The sequence below is a fragment of the Cherax quadricarinatus genome, unplaced genomic scaffold, assembly GCF_038502225.1.
Source record: "Cherax quadricarinatus isolate ZL_2023a unplaced genomic scaffold, ASM3850222v1 Contig3557, whole genome shotgun sequence".
Taxonomy (NCBI): domain Eukaryota; kingdom Metazoa; phylum Arthropoda; class Malacostraca; order Decapoda; family Parastacidae; genus Cherax; species Cherax quadricarinatus.
The window spans coordinates 1-22,186 of NW_027198583.1; the positions used below are offsets into that span (position 1 = coordinate 1).

The 22,186-nt window shown below is 38.1% G+C and overlaps 1 protein-coding gene across 2 annotated transcripts; it reads right to left on the bottom strand.

Moving 5' to 3' along the window:
- Window positions 1-9,726: 9,726 nt before the first annotated feature.
- LOC128684279 (uncharacterized) lies at window positions 9,727-20,322 on the bottom strand. Of its 2 annotated transcripts, none has more exons than XM_070081663.1 (4): window positions 20,198-20,322; window positions 11,146-11,298; window positions 10,657-10,764; window positions 9,727-9,939 (listed from the first exon to the last, which is right to left on the bottom strand). In XM_070081663.1, exons 1-4 carry the CDS (start codon window positions 20,198-20,200, stop codon window positions 9,742-9,744), a joined length of 462 nt encoding a protein of 153 aa, XP_069937764.1. In that variant the 5' UTR covers window positions 20,201-20,322; the 3' UTR covers window positions 9,727-9,741. The 2 variants fall into 2 exon arrangements, with proteins under 2 accessions (XP_069937764.1, XP_069937763.1); XM_070081662.1 differs by lacking the exon at window positions 20,198-20,322 and adding an exon at window positions 19,906-20,031.
- Window positions 20,323-22,186: the final 1,864 nt, after the last annotated feature.

The following is a 22,186-nucleotide window of genomic DNA, read 5'->3' on the forward strand; positions in this document are numbered from 1 at the left end:
TGTCACTGCCTCTATCACTGCCTCTACCACTGCCTCAACCACTGCCTCAACCATTTCAGTCGCACTCAATCTACAAGCACCAAACACAACGAATTATTGTGAAATGTTTGGAAGAGCAGGGAGACTAATGTTCACTCCAGCATAAACAAAGCCACACTGACGATGTGTCAACCACTCCCTCGTATTTTTGTACAATTTCCTTCTTCAATTATATCGTATTATTATTATTATTATTATTATTATTATTATTATTATTATTATTATTGTTCTTATTAGCAGTAGCAGAAATGTTTAATTCTTTGCTGTGTTCAAGAGTAAACAAATGATGTCACCGTCTAATACCTGTCCAAATAGCCATTCCAATATGCAGTCATGAATGTGTTTACATTATTTATACTGTAGTTTAATAGCAAATAATGAACAAACAAAACACTCACCACACTGAGTGGTGGGAGGACTGGCTGCCAGTTGCGGGGGTCGGAGGGAGGGTAGTAGGGACTCGCAGGTGGCGGCAAACTTGAATATGATTTGGCGGCTGGGAATTTGGTGGCTGGGAATTCGCAAATGTGTGAAGCTCGCGAAAGCTGAAAACGTGAATGTTGAGGGAGACCTGTATATATATATATATATATATATATATATATATATATATATATATATATATATATATATATATATATATATATATATATATATATATATATATATATATATATATATATATATATATATATATATATATATATATATATATATATTTATATATATATATATATATATATATATATATATATATATATATATATATATATATATATATACATATATATATATATATATATATATATATTATATATATATATATATATATATATATATATATATATATATATATATATATATATATATATATATATATATATATATATATATATATATATATATATATATATATATATATATATATATATATATATATATATATATATATATATATATATATATATATATATATATATATATATATATATATATATATATATATATATATATATATATATATATATATATATATATATATATATATATATATATATATATATATATATATATATATATATATATATATATATATATATATATATATTATATATATATATATATATATATATATATATATATATATATATATATATATATATATATATATATATATATATATATATATATATATATATATATATATATATATATATATATATATATATATATATATATCAGGGAAGAGAGAGGTGAAGGTTTATAAACTAAAAGAGGAGGCAGTTAGGGTAAGATATAAACAGCTATTGGAGGATAGATGGGCTAATGAGAGCATAGGCAATGGGGTCGAAGAGGTATGGGGTAGGTTTAAAAATGTAGTGTTAGAGTGTTCAGCAGAAGTTTGTGGTTACAGGAAAGTGGGTGCAGGAGGGAAGAGGAGCGATTGGTGGAATGATGATGTAAAGAGAGTAGTAAGGGAGAAAAAGTTAGCATATGAGAAGTTTTTACAAAGTAGAAGTGATGCAAGGAGGGAAGAGTATATGGAGAAAAAGAGAGAAGTTAAGAGAGTGGTGAAGCAATGTAAAAAGAGAGCAAATGAGAGAGTGGGTGAGATGTTATCAACAAATTTTGTTGAAAATAAGAAAAAGTTTTGGAGTGAGATTAACAAGTTAAGAAAGCCTAGAGAACAAATGGATTTGTCAGTTAAAAATAGGAGAGGAGAGTTATTAAATGGAGAGTTAGAGGTATTGGGAAGATGGAAGGAATATTTTGAGGAATTGTTAAATGTTGATGAAGATAGGGAAGCTGTGATTTCGTGTATAGGGCAAGGAGGAATAACATCTTGTAGGAGTGAGGAAGAGCCAGTTGTGAGTGTGGGGGAAGTTCGTGAGGCAGTAGGTAAAATGAAAGGGGGTAAGGCAGCCGGGATTGATGGGATAAAGATAGAAATGTTAAAAGCAGGTGGGGATATAGTTTTGGAGTGGTTGGTGCAATTATTTAATAAATGTATGGAAGAGGGTAAGGTACCTAGGGATTGGCAGAGAGCATGCATAGTTCCTTTGTATAAAGGCAAAGGGGATAAAAGAGAGTGCAAAAATTATAGGGGGATAAGTCTGTTGAGTGTACCTGGTAAAGTGTATGGTAGAGTTATAATTGAAAGAATTAAGAGTAAGACGGAGAATAGGATAGCAGATGAACAAGGAGGCTTTAGGAAAGGTAGGGGGTGTGTGGACCAGGTGTTTACAGTGAAACATATAAGTGAACAGTATTTAGATAAGGCTAAAGAGGTCTTTGTGGCATTTATGGATTTGGAAAAGGCGTATGACAGGGTGGATAGGGGGGCAATGTGGCAGATGTTGCAAGTGTATGGTGTAGGAGGTAGGTTACTGAAAGCAGTGAAGAGTTTTTACGAGGATAGTGAGGCTCAAGTTAGAGTATGTAGGAAAGAGGGAAATTTTTTCCCAGTAAAAGTAGGCCTTAGACAAGGATGTGTGATGTCACCGTGGTTGTTTAATATATTTATAGATGGGGTTGTAAGAGAAGTAAATGCGAGGGTCTTGGCAAGAGGCGTGGAGTTAAAAGATAAAGAATCACACACAAAGTGGGAGTTGTCACAGCTGCTCTTTGCTGATGACACTGTGCTCTTGGGAGATTCTGAAGAGAAGTTGCAGAGATTGGTGGATGAATTTGGTAGGGTGTGCAAAAGAAGAAAATTAAAGGTGAATACAGGAAAGAGTAAGGTTATGAGGATAACAAAAAGATTAGGTGATGAAAGATTGAATATCAGATTGGAGGGAGAGAGTATGGAGGAGGTGAACGTATTCAGATATTTGGGAGTGGACGTGTCAGCGGATGGGTCTATGAAAGATGAGGTGAATCATAGAATTGATGAGGGAAAAAGAGTGAGTGGTGCACTTAGGAGTCTGTGGAGACAAAGAACTTTGTCCTTGGAGGCAAAGAGGGGAATGTATGAGAGTATAGTTTTACCAACGCTCTTATATGGGTGTGAAGCGTGGGTGATGAATGTTGCAGCGAGGAGAAGGCTGGAGGCAGTGGAGATGTCATGTCTGAGGGCAATGTGTGGTGTGAATATAATGCAGAGAATTCGTAGTTTGGAAGTTAGGAGGAGGTGCGGGATTACCAAAACTGTTGTCCAGAGGGCTGAGGAAGGGTTGTTGAGGTGGTTCGGACATGTAGAGAGAATGGAGCGAAACAGAATGACTTCAAGAGTGTATCAGTCTGTAGTGGAAGGAAGGCGGGGTAGGGGTCGGCCTAGGAAGGGTTGGAGGGAGGGGGTAAAGGAGGTTTTGTGTGCGAGGGGCTTGGACTTCCAGCAGGCATGCGTGAGCGTGTTTGATAGGAGTGAATGGAGACAAATGGTTTTTAATACTTGACGTGCTGTTGGAGTGTGAGCAAAGTAACATTTATGAAGGGATTCAGGGAAACCGGCAGGCCGGACTTGAGTCCTGGAGATGGGAAGTACAGTGCCTGCACTCTGAAGGAGGGGTGTTAATGTTGCAGTTTAAAAACTGTAGTGTAAAGCACCCTTCTGGCAAGACAGTGATGGAGTGAATGATGGTGAAAGTTTTTCTTTTTCGGGCCACCCTGCCTTGGTGGGAATCGGCCGGTGTGATAAAAATAATAAATATATATATATATATATATATATATATATATATATATATATATATATAATATATATATATATATATATATATATATATATATATATGGGCCCCAAGAAAGCTTCTAGTGCCAACCCTACAGAAAAAAGGGTGAGAATTACTATGGATATGAAGAAAGAGATCATTGCTAAGTATGAAAGTGGAGTGCATGTCTCCGAGCTGGCCAGGCTGTACACAAAACCCCAATCAACCATCGCTACTATTGTGGCCAAGAAAACGGCAATCAAGGAAGCTGTTCTTGCCAAAGGTGCAACTATGTTTTCGAAACTGAGATCGCAAGTGATAGAAGATGTTGAGAGACTGTTATTGGTATGGATAAACGAAAAACAGATAGCAGGAGATAGCATCTCTCAAGCGATCATATGTGAAAAGGCTAGGAAGTTGCATGACGATTTAATTAGAAAAATGCCAGCAACTAGTGGTGATGTGAGTGAATTTAAGGCCAGCAAAGGTTGGTTTGAGAGATTTAAGAATCGTAGTGGCATACATAGTGTGATAAGGCATGGTGAGGCTGCCAGTTTGGACCAAAAAGCAGCTGAAAAATATGTGCAGGAATTCAAGGAGTACATAGACAGTGAAGGACCGAAACCTGAACAAGTGTTTAATGGTGACACTGACAATGTTGTGAAACACTTTAGGAATGTCATAAAGGAACGGGAGGTACAGGCCTCTATGGGCAGATATGTTGCGCGACAGAGATCCAGTGACTCTCAAGCTGGTCCTAGTGGCATTAAAAGAAGAAGGGAAGTAACCCCGAAAAAGGACTTGCCACCTCAAGTCCTAATGGAAGGGGATTCCCCTTCTAAACACTAAGACCATCAACACACTCCCCTCTTCCCATCCCATTATATATATATATATATATATATTTTTTATTATCACACTGGCCGATTCCCACCAAGGCAGGGTGGCCCGAAAAAGAAAAACTTTCACCATCATTCACTCCATCACTGTCTTGCCAGAAGGGTGCTTTACACTACAGTTTTTAAACTGCAACATTAACACCCCTCCTTCAGAGTGCAGGCACTGTACTTCCCATCTCCAGGACTCAAGTCCGGCCTGCCGGTTTCCCTGAACCCCTTCATAAATGTTACTTTGCTCACACTCCAACAGCACGTCAAGTATTAAAAACCATTTGTCTCCATTCACTCCTATCAAACACGCTCACGCATGCCTGCTGGAAGTCCAAGCCCCTCGCACACAAAACCTCCTTTACCCCCTCTCTCCAACCTTTCCTAGGCCGACCCCTACCCCGCCTTCCTTCCACTACAGACTGATACACTCTTGAAGTCATTCTGTTTCGCTCCATTCTCTCTACATGTCCGAACCACCTCAACAACCCTTCCTCAGCCCTCTGGACAACAGTTTTGGTAATCCCGCACCTCCTCCTAACTTCCAAACTACGAATTCTCTGCATTATATTCACACCACACATTGCCCTCAGACATGACATCTCCACTGCCTCCAGCCTTCTCCTCGCTGCAACATTCATCACCCATGCTTCACACCCATATAAGAGCGTTGGTAAAACTATACTCTCATACATTCCCCTCTTTGCCTCCAAGGACAAAGTTCTTTGTCTCCACAGACTCCTAAGTGCACCACTCACTCTTTTCCCCTCATCAATTCTATGATTCACCTCATCTTTCATAGACCCATCCGCTGACACGTCCACTCCCAAATATCTGAATACATTCACCTCCTCCATACTCTCTCCCTCCAATCTGATATTCAATCTTTCATCACCTAATCTTTTTGTTATCCTCATAACCTTACTCTTTCCTGTATTCACCTTTAATTTTCTTCTTTTGCACACCCTACCAAATTCATCCACCAATCTCTGCAACTTCTCTTCAGAATCTCCCAAGAGCACAGTGTCATCAGCAAAGAGCAGCTGTGACAACTCCCACTTTGTGTGTGATTCTTTATCTTTTAACTCCACGCCTCTTGCCAAGACCCTCGCATTTACTTCTCTTACAACCCCATCTATAAATATATTAAACAACCACGGTGACATCACACATCCTTGTCTAAGGCCTACTTTTACTGGGAAAAAATTTCCCTCTTTCCTACATACTCTAACTTGAGCCTCACTATCCTCGTAAAAACTCTTCACTGCTTTCAGTAACCTACCTCCTACACCATACACTTGCAACATCTGCCACATTGCCCCCCTATCCACCCTGTCATACGCCTTTTCCAAATCCATAAATGCCACAAAGACCTCTTTAGCCTTATCTAAATACTGTTCACTTATATGTTTCACTGTAAACACCTGGTCCACACACCCCCTACCTTTCCTAAAGCCTCCTTGTTCATCTGCTATCCTATTCTCCGTCTTACTCTTAATTCTTTCAATAATAACTCTACCATACACTTTACCAGGTATACTCAACAGACTTATCCCCCTATAATTTTTGCACTCTCTTTTATCCCCTTTGCCTTTATACAAAGGAACTATGCATGCTCTCTGCCAATCCCTAGGTACCTTACCCTCTTCCATACATTTATTAAATAATTGCACCAACCACTCCAAAACTATATCCCCACCTGCTTTTAACATTTCTATCTTTATCCCATCAATCCCGGCTGCCTTACCCCCTTTCATTTTACCTACTGCCTCACGAACTTCCCCCACACTCACAACTGGCTCTTCCTCACTCCTACAAGATGTTATTCCTCCTTGTCCTATACACGAAATCACAGCTTCCCTATCTTCATCAACATTTAACAATTCCTCAAAATATTCCCTCCATCTTCCCAATACCTCTAACTCTCCATTTAATAACTCTCCTCTCCTATTTTTAACTGACAAATCCATTTGTTCTCTAGGCTTTCTTAACTTGTTAATCTCACTCCAAAACTTTTTCTTATTTTCAACAAAATTTGTTGATAACATCTCACCCACTCTCTCATTTGCTCTCTTTTTACATTGCTTCACCACTCTCTTAACCTCTCTCTTTTTCTCCATATACTCTTCCCTCCTTGCATCACTTCTACTTTGTAAAAACTTCTCATATGCTAACTTTTTCTCCCTTACTACTCTCTTTACATCATCATTCCACCAATCGCTCCTCTTCCCTCCTGCACCCACTTATTTTTTTTTTAACAAGTCGGCCGTCTCCCACCGAGGCAGGGTGACCCAAAAAAGAAAGAAAATCCCCAAAAAGAAAATACTTTCATCATCATTCAACACTTTCACCTCACTCACACATAATCACTGTTTTTGCAGAGGTGCTCAGAACACAACAGCTTAGAAGCATATACCTATAAAGATACACAACATATCCCTCCAAACTGCTAATATCCCAAACCCCTCCTTTAGAGTGCAGGCATTGTACTTCCCATTTCCAGGACTCAAGTCCGGCTATATAAAAATAACCGGTTTCCCTGAATCCCTTCACTAAATATTACCCTGCTCACACTCCAACAGATCGTCAGGTCCCAAATACCATTCGTCTCCATTCACTCCTATCTAACACGCTCACGCACGCTTGCTGGAAGTCCAAGCCCCTCGCCCACAAAACCTCCTTTACCCCCTCCCTCCAACCTTTTCGAGGACGACCCCTACCCCGCCTTCCTTCCCCTACAGATTTATACGCTCTCCATGTCATTCTACTTTGATCCATTCTCTCTAAATGACCAAACCACCTCAACAACCCCTCTTCAGCCCTCTGACTAATACTTTTATTAACTCCACACCTTCTCCTAATTTCCACACTCCGAATTTTCTGCATAATATTTACACCACACATTGCCCTTAGACAGGACATCTCCACTGCCTCCAACCGCCTCCTCGCTGCTGCATTCACAACCCAAGCTTCACACCCATATAAGAGTGTTGGTACTACTATACTTTCATACATTCCCTTCTTTGCCTCCATAGATAACGTTTTTTGTCTCCACATATACCTCAACGCACCACTCACCTTTTTTCCCTCATCAATTCTATGATTAACCTCATCCTTCATAAATCCATCCGCCGACACGTCAACTCCCAAGTATCTGAAAACATTCACTTCTTCCATACTCCTCCTCCCCAATTTGATATCCAATTTTTCTTTATCTAAATCATTTGATACCCTCATCACCTTACTCTTTTCTATGTTCACTTTCAACTTTCTACCTTTACACACACTCCCAAACTCATCCACTAACCTTTGCAATTTTTCTTTAGAATCTCCCATGAGCACAGTATCATCAGCAAAAAGCAACTGTGTCAATTCCCATTTTGTATTTGATTCCCCATAATTTAATCCCACCCCTCTCCCGAACACCCTAGCATTTACTTCTTTTACAACCCCATCTATAAATATATTAAACAACCATGGTGACATTACACATCCCTGTCTAAGACCTACTTTTACTGGGAAGTAGTCTCCCTCTCTTCTACACACCCTAACCTGAGCCTCACTATCCTCATAAAAACTCTTTACAGCATTTAGTAACTTACCACCTATTCCATATACTTGCAACATCTGCCACATTGCTCCCCTATCCACTCTATCATATGCCTTTTCTAAATCCATAAATGCAATAAAAACTTCCCTACCTTTATCTAAATACTGTTCACATATATGCTTCAATGTAAACACTTGATCTACGCATCCCCTACCCACTCTGAAACCTCCTTGCTCATCCGCAATCCTACATTCTGTCTTACCTCTAATTCTTTCAATTATAACCCTACCGTACACTTTTCCTGGTAAACTTATTCCTCTATAATTTTTACAATCTCTTTTGGCCCCCTTCCCTTTATATAAAGGGACTATACATGCTCTCTGCCAATTCATAGGTACCTTCCCCTCTTTCATACATTTATTAAACAAAAATACCAACCACTCTAACACTATATCCCCCCCTGCTTTTAACACTTCTGTCATGATCCCGTCAGTTCCAGCTGCTTTACCCCCTTTTATTCTATGTAATGCCTCACACACCTCCCCCACACTCACATCCTGTTCTTCTTCACTCCTAAAAGATGGTATACCTCCCTGGTCAGTGCATGAAATTACCACTTCCCTTTCTTCGTCAAAATATTCTCGCCATCTACCCAAAACCTCCATCTCCCCATCTACTAACTCCCCTACTCTGTTTTTAACTGACAAATCCATTCTTTCTCTAGGCTTTCTTAACTTGTTTAACTCACTCCAAAATTTTTTCTTATTTTCATTAAAATTTCTTGACAGTGCCTCTCCCACTCTATCATCTGCTCTGGAAACAAAGCCAGTGACTGGCACTTCAGAACCACAGATCCTGTATACTATTAATGCCAAAGAAAAAAAAAATTTTTTTTTTTTTTGCAAATGTACAATCTTAAACAAAGCAATGAAAATAAAAATGCAATTATTAGTGTATTCTTCAGAGGCAATCAAATGCAATGCTTACAGCTTTCAGAGACTTATATTAGAAACCATTTTAACAAAATTGGAATATCTGGGTAAAATCTACTTAGATGTGACAACAAAAAAAAAAAAAAAAAAAAACACACAGGAGGGTTGGTCTTTATGTCAAAAGACATTAATTTGCACTGAACTAATTGACAGTCAAGGTTTTGAATAAAAATCATTTAAAGATAAGCTATTAAAAATCAAACATCCTTTAAAATATTTCAAATCTGGTCCCAAACATCCTGTTGCTCAGCATTTCAATTCAAGACTCCTAAAATGGAAGAATACACCACCTGGAGAATACAAGGCAATTAGGTTTGGTCTGAAGTGAAGGGTAGCTCCAATTCTTTGAATCAAGACACCAATTCACTAAGAAATGGTTTCCAACCATGTACCATGTTTTCAGTCATTAATAAACTAGCTTTTGACACTAAGCAACATGAACAAAACCATGACACTAAGTCATTGATTTTCCAGTTTTTCAGTTAATTTGAAAATTTTTAAAAAGATATAAAATTTACAATTAGAAAAAATTGTTCTTCATATTCTGTTTTACACTTTTTTATTTTACAAATAAAGCTCACAAGTAGAAATGGGACGAAGTCATATCTATAAATCCCAAGTTACTAAAATACTTTTATCCTTCCATCCAACCAAGTACTAACCTTAACAGCAATTTCATTGATCTTTTCTATTGCCAAATTTGTAGCACGTCGAAAAGCTCTGATAATAGCATGTGGGTGGACGCCCTCCTCAATTAAGGTTTTGCACTGTTCCAAGAACTGCCCAGCCAGCAACACAACAGTAGTAGTGCCATCCCCAACCTGAAAAAAAATTATTTCAATATCAGCAACCCATATGAGGTACAGGTACAACAACAAAGTATATACAGTGCTATGTTAGTTTCATGCCAAAATTTACACCAGTTATCCTCACACCATCTTCTCAGCCATCTGCATTATTTTCACTAAAGCTCTACAGTTTCTATAACTCAAAGTTCTTCTGAGTCACCACCATCACTCAGAGCATTTTACACTTCATCTCTCCAGCATACAGAGGTAAGCAAAATTACTGTAAATTATATAGGGTACTATAAAATTACTGCACAGTATAATACTGTACTATAGTACTACAGGTTACAATACCCATATTCTTATTGTTTGGTCATCTCCATTAGAAGACCAAGTCCGCTACTTCAGAAGACAACCAGATATACCTATACCTTTGATATACCTTTAACGAGTTTCAAATCTTACTACTCTCGGAACTTGGCCATGGGCCAGGCTTGTCCGAATGATCAATAAGTATTACTTTCATAGTTTGGGAGTTACAGACAATTGGCATTATCATACACCCCCTCCCCCATTAGTCCGTTAACGAGAGGTTTTACTGTATTACTGGAAGTATCAGAACTTTAAATTCCTATCTAGTGGAGTTTAACTGAATTTCCTTAACCCCACAAAGGATATTGCATTAAAATAATTGTCTGTACTATACTTTATATTGTGAATATAATATGCAATAGCAATAAAAATCCTCACCTCAGCATCCTGAGATTTTGCAATATCTACTAAAATTTTTGCTGCAGGATGAACAATATCTAACTGCTTCATTATTGTTGCTCCATCATTGCTGATTGTTGCTTGTCCCTGGTGAAAAAACATCGATATAAATTCCATGTTACCATAAAAAATGTGTGGTTTTTATTTTTAATATTCAAACTTTTACAGAAAAATATTCTAAATTAAACAAAAATTAATAGCAATACTGCTTCATGAAAATGTTTTTTTTTAATTCAATTTGGTACCATCTAGTACTATAGTGGATAATAAGTAACACAAGAAGGGGCATGTAGGAATAAACCAAATATGAAGTGCTACATGTAATGTACAAGTCAGGAAATTATTTAAAATATTTTTAAGATTTCTGCAGGATATTTAAAAAAAAAAAAAAAGTATGGAGGATAACTGCAAGATCTACCTTATAACAGTAGTTTATTGTATAAAAGTTCATGACTGCATGACGCATACCTTGGTATCAACAATGAGTTTGTCCATACCACGTGGCCCAAGAGTAGTCCGGATGGCATCGACAACAGCTGCACAAGCATTGATGTTCGAGATTAACTGTGGTTTGCCTTGGGAGGAGTCTGTCCCCTCTTTCATTAATATAATCTGGGGTTGCTGTAAATAAAAATATCCAGGTATCCAAGATCAATGCAATTATAGGCACATTACATAAAAAACAGCTAAACTTAATAGAAGCTGGAAACGAAATTTTTTACATGAACTTGTAACAAAATTGTTTTGGCTCCAAGTGATAATTTACATACAAGAAGATTTTTCTAATGAAATAGTGTACTGTATACTACAGTATAATGCATTATTAATTAATATTTTTTTAACAGCCATCTCACACCTAGGTAGGGCAGCTCAACACGAAGGAAAACACTTTCCCTGTGTGAAACCGACAGTGCACTCAGCTCTCACACCATGTGTCCGTGGTTCAATCCCTGATATGTCAAGTAAGAGGGTGTTACTTGACTGTTGTGGGTCACATCTTGGGGACAAAATTAAAGGACCTCAAAAGAAATAAGATAGACAGTCCCAGGGATGATGATGCACTAACTTTAATGGTTTATCCTGGATGACAAACTCTCCAGGTTAAAAATCCAAACAAAATCTTATCTCTTCCTTCAATCACTGTTTTGCCAAAACCCCCAACATCCCCATTTCTCCTTCAGAGTGCAGGCACTGTACCTCCAACCTTCCAGCCTCAAGCCCAGCAAAGTGGTTTCTCTGAATTTCTTCATAAATGTTACCTTGCTCACACTCTAATAGCCCATTAGATCATAAAAACTACTTGTCTCCATTCACTCCTATCTAACATATTCACAAAAGCCTGTTGGATGTCCAAGCCTCTAACACTCAAAAATAAAAAAAAAATAAAGTATCTTCCACATTCTCAGGTCCAATATGAATGGCTGGGAACCCAGGAATATTAAATTCAGCAGTTAAATGTTGCTCTAACCAAGTTTAGCAGCTGGAATGAGTATACAATACTGTACACATTTAACCCTTTCAGGGTTGACAGGCCCTCTCAGAGACTTGTTCTCATGGTTGGCCAAATTTCAAAAAAAAAAAAAAAAATTATTTTTTCTTATGAAAAGATAGAGAATCTTTTCCCGATCATAATGACACCAAAAGTATGAAATTTGATGGAAAACTTACGGAATTATGCTCTCGCGAAGTTAGCAGTCTCGACGATGTTTACGCATCGGCGATTTTGCCCACTTTGAGCCCTATTTTCGGCCAATTCCAGAGTACTTGTCGACAAAAATCATAACTATTTCACTAGAACTCCATTTTTTCTATCGAATGAGCACAAGAAACCACCCATTTACCGATTTCAACTATCCAATACAGTGGTCAGAATTTAGCAATTTTGCCAATTTCACACAAATTTCAAAAGAAGCCAATTTTCGAATAGGGTCCAGAATAAACAAGAAAGACATTCCTGGCACTAAAATAACATTTCCTCTGTTCATCAGTCATGTCCCCATGCCCCTCTTACATTCTTTTGCTTTCCACTTTGAATTTTTATTCTCACAAATAAATAGAAGATTTACTGTTATGTAGCCTACTGCATTGGTGTAGAAATGGTATAAATAATATCAGCGCACTTGTGAAAGAATATTAGACTTACCAGTTGACGTGTATTGGACGCATAGCATGATTTGTTTACTTTTGAACTTTGGTAAAAATAAAAAAATTTTGCTAATTTGATCGCAATTTCAAGGTAGTTTCCTTTGTAAAACCAGTCAAAATCATCTCAACTTCTGTAATATGTCTTCCATTCTATAAAATGAGACCAGGAAAACTAGAATACAATAATAAATACCATACGAAAATACAGTGCAAAGTCGCTGGTTTAATCCAAAAACACGGTCAAAGTTTTTTTTTCTCATTACGCACTGTGTGCTGCAGGATTTTTTTAGACCGCGCACACTGACCACATAGACCAATTCTTTCATATGTAGGCCTACCAGCTTTCTCTCACTAGATTTGAGGGCACTAGAATTTAGGCATACTAGTACGTCAAAAACCCTGGTGCGTAAGCCGTACTAGTACGGCCGAAACCCTGAAAGGGTTAATGATTCCAGCAGTGCAATAACACTGTATTCACTTTAAGATCTATTATTATAGATGATTACTATACAAATATACTGCTGTTTAGCAAGATTTTGATCAGCAGGGTAATGACATAAGAACAGTGGAGCATTGCAGGCCTACTGGCCCATGTTGGACAAGTTTAACTTGTACCCAACCACACCTACTCATGTACCAGTTCAGCCTATTATAATTACCCAAAGTTCTTGCTTCAGTGACATTACTTAGGAGTTTGTTCCACTTATCTTCAACTCAATAATCAAACCAGTGTTTTCCTATACAGTAGGGGCCCCCCTTATATGGCAGGTTAGGTTCCAGGCTACTGCCAGAAAGCAGAACACCATTTTTTTTCCACTTATAAATTTTTATACTGTAAATGCCAGATAACAATTTTACACTAACATATATTAAGTTAGAAACAGAACTAGGCATTAAAAACAATAAAAAGTAAAACACACACACACACACACACACACACACACACACAACTATAGACCTGTGTCATTGACGTGTATAGTATGCAAAATTATGGAGAAGATTATCAGGAGGAGAGTGGTGGAGCACCTGGAACGGAACAGGAGTATAAATGCCAACCAGCACGGATTCACGGAAGGCAAATCCTGTGTCACAAACCTTCTGGAGTTTTATGATAAAATAACAGAAGTAAGACAAGAGAGAGAGGGGTGGGTTGATTGCATCTTCTTGGACTGCAAGAAGGCCTTTGACACAGTTCCTCACAAGAGATTAGTGCAGAAGCTAGAGCATCAGGCGCATATAACAGGAAGGGCACTGCAATGGATCAGAGAATACCTGACAGGGAGGCAACAACGAGTCATGGTACGTAATGATGTATCACAGTGGGCACCTGTGACGAGCGGGGTCCCACAGGGGTCGGTCCTAGGACCAGTGCTATTTTTGGTATATGTGAACGACATGACGGAAGGGTTAGACTCAGAAGTGTCCCTGTTTGCAGATGATGTGAAGTTAATGTGGAGAATTAAATCTGATGAGGACCAGGCAGGACTTCAAAGAGACCTGGACAGACTGGACACCTGGTCCAGCAAATGGCTTCTCGAATTTAATCCTGCCAAATGCAAAGTCATGAAGATAGGGGAAGGGCACAGAAGACCACAGACAGAGTATAGGCTAGGTGGCCAAAGACTGCAAACCTCACTCAAGGAGAAAGATCTTGGGGTGAGTATAACACCGAGCATGTCTCCGGAAGCACACATCAATCAGATAACTGCTGCAGCATATGGGCGCCTGGCAAACCTGAGAACAGCATTCCGACACCTTAGTAAGGAATCATTCAAGACACTGTACACCGTGTATGTCAGGCCCATACTGGAGTATGCAGCACCTGTTTGGAACCCGCACTTGATAAAGCACGTCAAGAAACTAGAGAAAGTACAAAGGTTTGCAACAAGGTTAGTTCCAGAGCTAAGGGGAATGTCCTATGAAGAAAGATTAAGGGAAATCGGCCTGACGACACTGGAGGACAGGAGGGTCAGGGGAGACATGATAACGACATATAAAATACTGCGTGGAATAGACAAGGTGGACAAGGACAGGATGTTCCAGGGAGGGGACACAGAAACAAGAGGCCACAATTGGAAGTTGAAGACACAAATGAGTCAGAGAGATAGTAGGAAGTATTTCTTCAGTCATAGAGTTGTAAGGCAGTGGAATAGCCTAGAAAATGACGTAGTGGAGGCAGGAACCATACACAGTTTTAAGACGAGGTTTGATAAAGCTCATGGAGCGGGGAGAGAGAGGGTCTAGTAGCAACCGGTGAAGAGGCGGGGCCAGGAGCTAGGACTCGACCCCTGCAACCACAAATAGGTGAGTACAAATAGGTGAGTACACACACACACACACACACACACACACACACACACACACACACACACACACACACACACACACACACACATTATTTACCTTAATATATTTGTAGTCTTAAATGTAGGGTGAGAGGCAAGTTTTATTTGTAGGAAGTCAGGCTTGGGATGTATGGTAGCCAGCCAGAGCAGCCCTCACTACCCCACCCCACCCACACGTAATGTAAACAAACCAGGTGAACGAGTCTAGTTTTCATCACTTTGCATTGTGTACAAGTTGTCTCCACATTGATATAGTAGAATAAATAAAGAGAAACACTCCCATTCTCATGTAACACCATTTTTAGAAGAAATGACACTGAGCGAAGGCATACACGAAAGGAATAATTTTCTAGTTACCCCCAGTAATATTATAGTGTACACATTTTCTCTGATGTTGGACTACAAGTCGCCTGGCTACCACAAGTCCTACAAGTCGCCTGGCTACCACATCTCATATTTATGTTAATTTATTCTACTGTGGGGTGTATTTATCATGTTTATGTGTTACGCAGCGTGTTTATTACATAATTCTGGAAAAAATATCATAGATGGATTAAAGGAAATGTCTACATTAACGTAATATATGGTATTTAATGCTCCCAAGAGATTACATATTATTAATATGGTGTCAAGTGTACAGAGACTCTTAGTGATTTTAATGTGTACCTGCATGCCGGCACTGTATAAGTATATTTAAGTACAGGTACACACAAGTATAATTATCAGAGTATATATAAAATACACAATAACTTTAAAACACTTAAAACTTTGGAAAAATTTCCAGAAATAATAGAGATGTGGGGTGCACCATATTTGAAAGACAGCTCACCGTATAGCAAATTTTGGTCGTAATTTGAAATCGCCATATTAGCAGAACACCATAAGGCAAAAACGCCATAAAATGGGGCCCTACTGTATAGTGTATATCCTTCTTGAATCTAAATTTGTCTAATCGATTCATGGAAGTCTTGTTTCAGTTGGATACTTTCAGCAATTTTCCATATATACACCTCAATTGTATACCTACTAATTCTATATCTTTTCAGAGAAAATTCAGTGCCTTCAGCCTATCTTCACAGGAACATTTTTGATACAGGGATCAACTTGATTATCATTCTCCAGAACATTTGAGTCCATTCTACAATATGGAGACTATACCTGGAGTTTACCTGGAGAGAGTTCCGGGGGTCAACGCCCCCGCGGTCCGGTCTGAGACCAGGCCTCCTGGTGGATCAGAGCCTGATCAACCAGGCTGTTGCTGCTGGCTGCACGCAAACCAACGTACGAGCCACAGCCCGGCTGATCCGGAACTGACTTTAGGTGCTTGTCCAGTGCCAGCTTGAAGACTGCCAGGGGTCTGTTGGTAATCCCCCTTATGTGTGCTGGGAGGCAGTTGAACAGTCTCGGGCCCCTGACACTTATTGTATGGTCTCTTAACGTGCTAGTGACACCCCTGCTTTTCATTGGGGGGATGGTGCATCGTCTGCCAAGTCTTTTGCTTTCGTAGTGAGTGATTTTCGTGTGCAAGTTCGGTACTAGTCCCTCTAGGATTTTCCAGGTGTATATAATCATGTATCTTTCCCTCCTGCGTTCCAGGGAATACAGGTTTAGGAACCTCAAGCGCTCCCAGTAATTGAGGTGTTTTATCTCCGTTATGCGCGCTGTGAAAGTTCTCTGTACATTTTCTAGGTCGGCAATTTCACCTGCCTTGAAAGGTGCTGTTAGTGTGCAGCAATATTCCAGCCTAGATAGAACAAGTGACCTGAAGAGTGTCATCATGGGCTTGGCCTCCCTAGTTTTGAAGGTTCTCATTATCCATCCTGTCATTTTTCTAGCAGATGCGATTGATACAATGTTATGGTCCTTGAAGGTGAGATCCTCCGACATGATCACTCCCAGGTCTTTGACGTTGGTGTTTCGCTCTAGAAGGGAGATTACTGTAAACTTCAGACAGACTCAGCTCAGGATCAATATTAGCATGTACATACATATAATTTAATAGGGAAAACTTGAAATAGAAAATTATAACAAGAATTAGACACTTAATAAAACAGACTTACTAATACTGCTTGAAATATCTTTCAAGTCTAGTTCTTAATCAGGCCTACAGTACTTCAAACTTTCTACCTATGGGGATTTTCTAACTACACTATTTTCCAATTATCCAAAACATTGACTAATTAAATTTGGATCATAACGTCTAAGAGCCTAGCTTGGAAAAAAGTGAGGTACCTGAACTCATTAATATTTAGCTATGGCAACCCTGGTAAAATTTTATTTAGCTACTCTATTATGAAATTTATGCAAGATTGGTTGTCACTAATTCTGTTACGACTGATGGATACCTCATGGCCTTGTGGTAACACATTCAGCACCTTCAAAATTAAAAGTACCCAAATCAAACCCAGGATGAAGCAAGAATCTTTAACACCTGCTGCCTGTTATTTAGCAATAAATGGATACCTAGAAGTTATTCGCCATGTGGGTCACATCCTTAAAAGGAAATGCAAGTGATCTCACCGACATTCCCTAGTCATTACTAAGTTGAGAAAGGTCCACAATATTTTCCTATTGGCAAAGGGTCCTCCTTGATGCCAATTTAATGAAAATATAGGCAAGCAGTAACCTAACCTTGCATAACTTACAAGAGTGATGGACTGAACACATCGATTCCAGGTTGAGGGACTGATTACCTCAAACTTCAACTCTCCTTACCCATTTCTACTTTGTATTGGACTGATGAAGCCACTGTGTGGCGAAACGTTTCTTCAATAAAGATTCCCATGTGTTGCATAAGTGTCTCAATTCTTCATAACTTACCCTAACTAAAGCTAAATTATGTTAGGTAACTCTCAGTTGTATTTTAACAAATGACAGTAATCACACACGTTCAAGTCATCGACAGATCAAAACCTTCCAATATTTTTATAATGGTGAAGAATTCCCCCATATATAATTCAGGGTAATTATGAAGATCAGGTCTTTATTTGATCTGGGCAATAATTTATTCTTAAAAATGTCCTAGCCTAACACAAGAAGCCCCAGTATGACCCAACCTAAAATAACCCCATACACAGTAACTTTACCTCATCCCAATGGTGGAAGCTATGGAAATGACATATTGCAAGAAACTCTGACTGGCCCTAATTATTATTATAATCAAAATGAAGCGCTAAGCCACAAGGGCTATACAGCACGACTGGCCCTAATGAAATGTCTGAGCCAAAATAATGGTAATATTTTTTATAATACTGTGTCTCCCAAAATAATCTGCAAAAGAAATAGCAATCTGTATAAGGGTGAGAGCATGCTTGTATTTTAAAAAATAAAATAATGCATATAGTCTCACAAGAACCTTATCTCCATTTTAATTAAATTTAATAAAATTATATGTGTGCACTAACTAAACTTGAGCAAATTCTAAATTATATTGTTAGATAACTTTTATTTATATTTTCACAAGTCATCAATCCTGCCACCTGGATAACTCGCTAACATCAGTGATTTAAAAAGTTGATGGCTCTGCTGGATGCCTGAGATTTATAATGATAATCCAATGGAAATCAGCAACACTGTTTGGCTTCCTGAGTTAACCTAGGTTGAAGATTTTATTCAGATTATTTACCCAGACAATTGGTAACCCAAAAAAAGCCTAATAAATCCACTAGTCAGGCTCATTTCCACTGTTTTTTTTTATCCACCCTCCCAAGATGCCACCCACAACAGCCAGCTAACAAATTCAAGTTGTCACTGACAAATTCAAGTTGTCACTCAAGTTGTATACTGACAAGTCAGTATACAATACTGACAAGTTGAGTAGCTAATTTTCAGTATATAATACTGACAAGTATCTACTCATGCGCAACACATGAGTAACTATATAATAATGACAAGAAATTTCACCTGCGAGGCAAGTTTTCTTTTTTCATTCAAAGACACAGGCTACTTTAATATTTTATTAGACTAAAAAAATCATTTTGCATGGGGAAAATGTCGTCAAAATTGAAACCCAGGTATTTCACATGTCATTCATCACCAAAGTCCCTAGTTACTTTTAGGTGAAGGGAGGCAACAGGTGTAAAGAAATATACCCAACATTTCAACTTATGCTGGGATCGAACCCAGCTCCTCCAAAATTAAACAAGCCCCTCTAAAGGTACTAATCCAAAATTTATTGAATCAGAGGGAAGTGCTAAACCCACAGGGGTTATATAGCACCTGCAGAATGGAAAGATGATTCCAGTTCCTTGGATGAAGAACCCTTCACTGGCATAAGAGCACCTTTCCTTGAGGGGGTACTAATCCAAAGTATTTTATTATAACTTAAATTTACCCTTAACTGCAGTGTAGTTAATAAAACAAATTAACAAATACATTTTGCTTTACTTAAGTGCTGCAATGATAATTTATTTTTCAAGTTTTTACACCAGCCTCATATGCAAGTTTTAACCTCTACATTAACTTTAATGGGTTATCTTAAACTTTATATATATCACGTACTTTTTTCGTACCCTCAAGAGGACTGATAAAATATAGTCAAAATGCGAGTTACTTCCAGGACAGAGCCCCGGCAACTTAACATTATAAACTAGACTCAAACACATCCATAACATGGCAAATACACTTAATCTGTTTATACGCTTTATTTAAAACCTAAAAAATAAGACATTTAACAGTGCAAAACTGAACCTGGAATAACCAGTTATAATAACGATAAACTAGCAATAAAAATAAATACCCCTTTTCTCAATTTTGATTCAAAGTTTTTAAGGCCAACACTCCACGTTAAAGTGAAGCTTACTCGACTACTGAGGTTTAAACACACAAAACAGAGTGAGAAGAGTAACATGTGAGATGACAAGTCAACAGACGACAGAGGCGGCCACACCGGGCCATGCTGACGTTATTACCACCTCTCTCTCCTCTTACACCTAACAAACACACCTCACACACACCATGGACATACATACTGCTATAAACCACTCAAAACCATCAACATTAGAGGTAAAATAAGAGAGATAAAGGCTAACCATGGTTAATAACGTGAAGGCAACAGTGTACCACAACACAGCAGCAGCGGCGGGACACACACACTACACTATCATCCACATTCTAGTAACTTCCAGAAATTTCTAAAATTATGACTCATTACATCTTAGTACATTTTCCAGGAGTAAAATTATATAGATAAACTTGCATGAGGGGAAATTTTGGCGCTTTTATTTTTACCCTTATGATTATCCAAATAAAAAATCTTAAATCCTAGATTTGACTATCCTAGATTTAGTTGGTAAATATTCTACATAAAAATATGATTTTATAGAACCTATTCAAAATGCTTTCCAATTTAATACTTTAAAAATTTATAAATGTTCACAAAATTATTTTGAATCTTAATCAGGGATGACTTCTGCAAATTTGGAAGACATTCTAGAGCCGCTGGAAGCATTCAAATTGATTATTATAAAAGTGCTTAAGTGAGAGGTAAACCCATGAGGTCATACAGCATTTGGGAAAACGAGATCCAAGGAAGGGAAGGAATAGATGTAATGGCTTGAATCAAGAGCCCCTTATCGACATCAAGGAAACTTACTTGAGAGTGAAACTAGTTAATATGTGTTGTGTGATGGAAGTGTTCTATACCCGGGATGAACAAAATAATACCAGTATTTAACACCAGCACAGAGACACTACCAAGTGTAATGAAGCCGTGCTGATATTTCATGAAAATTATTTATTTATAGGAAAATGTTTAGAAGCGATTGTGAGAGATAACACCAGTACTCTGTTCTGCCCGAAATACCTAGGCATGTTACTGGCCTTCTTTGTAATTAATATTTATATGTAAACCACACATTGTAATTAATATTTTATTATATGTAAACCCCACATTGTAATATTTACTGAGAAATAAACATTTCAATTTCAATTATATCACAGAAGCCTGGCACTACAGTAAGTACATCCAAAACCGTGGCCAAACTATTACTACCGAACAGTGACACTACCATTAGATATCATTTTACAGTGACAAGACCTGCAGTAGGCTGAAGAATGAGACTCTTGTGCAATATTTGGGTATCGTTATTGTGGAAACGTTTCGCCAGCCAGTCTTTTGATTATAATAATAGCTTTTGATTATAATAATTCGTCAGCCAGTAATTTCATCAATACAGTAAAAAGGAAAAAAAACCTTGTGAGACGAGAAGTTATAGGCGGCGTCACCAGTGAAAGCAGGTCATGCCTATAGGTTAGACAAGCATTGAACACCATCACCAGGCTGAGGGAGCTATATGACATTGGTCAAGGTTGTCCAGCTACTGTAGTATGTCTGGAGCATTAGTTATGATGCCACACGAGGAGAGATGCTCATGGGAGGCGTTCTTGATTTTTTTTGGCCACCAAAATTTTTCTTGGTGCACATCAAGATGTAAGTTTTATTCAGGTATACACAGTTACAATGATTATCATACATAACAGCATATGTATAACAGATAAGTGAACTATAGATGTAAATCCATATGTGCACCTGTTAACCCTTTTGGGGCCTAGTTCCTAGGCTTTTTGTGTATCCATATGCTCTTGCGCTACCGTCCACAGGATGGATATGGGGCGTACAATAAACTAGCCACTTCGGTGGCAAAGTCTAAAAAAAAAAATGTAGAGAACTTAAGATAACCCCGAAGAAAAGTCAGACAAAAGTGACTTATTTCCATTGGGATCCTAGTAAGTAGTATTAATAAATGGTTGGACAACTGAGACTGTCGGAAAGCTGATATCAAGTCTTGAAAAGTCCAACACTAGAGATACAATTAGACATAACCTGGGACAAGACATTGTTATCAGAGCATTCTGAATGTTCCAGAGTGATGATCTCCTCAAGGAAGTTTCCTTGACGCCGGTGAGGGGCTCTTGATCTAGGGAATTGAATCTGTGCTCCGGTTCCCTGAATTAATAAGCCTGAATTACAGCAATTGGATATGCTGAATGTTGAAGACAGAGTAAAACAACTGAAGCTA

Excerpts from the sequence above, each read along its gene's own strand:
- LOC128684279 (XM_070081662.1), bottom strand. The coding sequence starts at position 20,016 with ATGTTACTCTTCTCACTCTGTTTTGTGTGTTTAAACCTCAGTAGTCGA. Across the intron at positions 10,765-11,145 it reads AACTCATTGTTGATACCAAG|GGACAAGCAACAATCAGCAA; the intron begins GTATGCGTCATG and ends TTTTTTCACCAG. Across the intron at positions 9,940-10,656 it reads CAAAATCTCAGGATGCTGAG|GTTGGGGATGGCACTACTAC; the intron begins GTGAGGATTTTT and ends ATTTTTTTTCAG.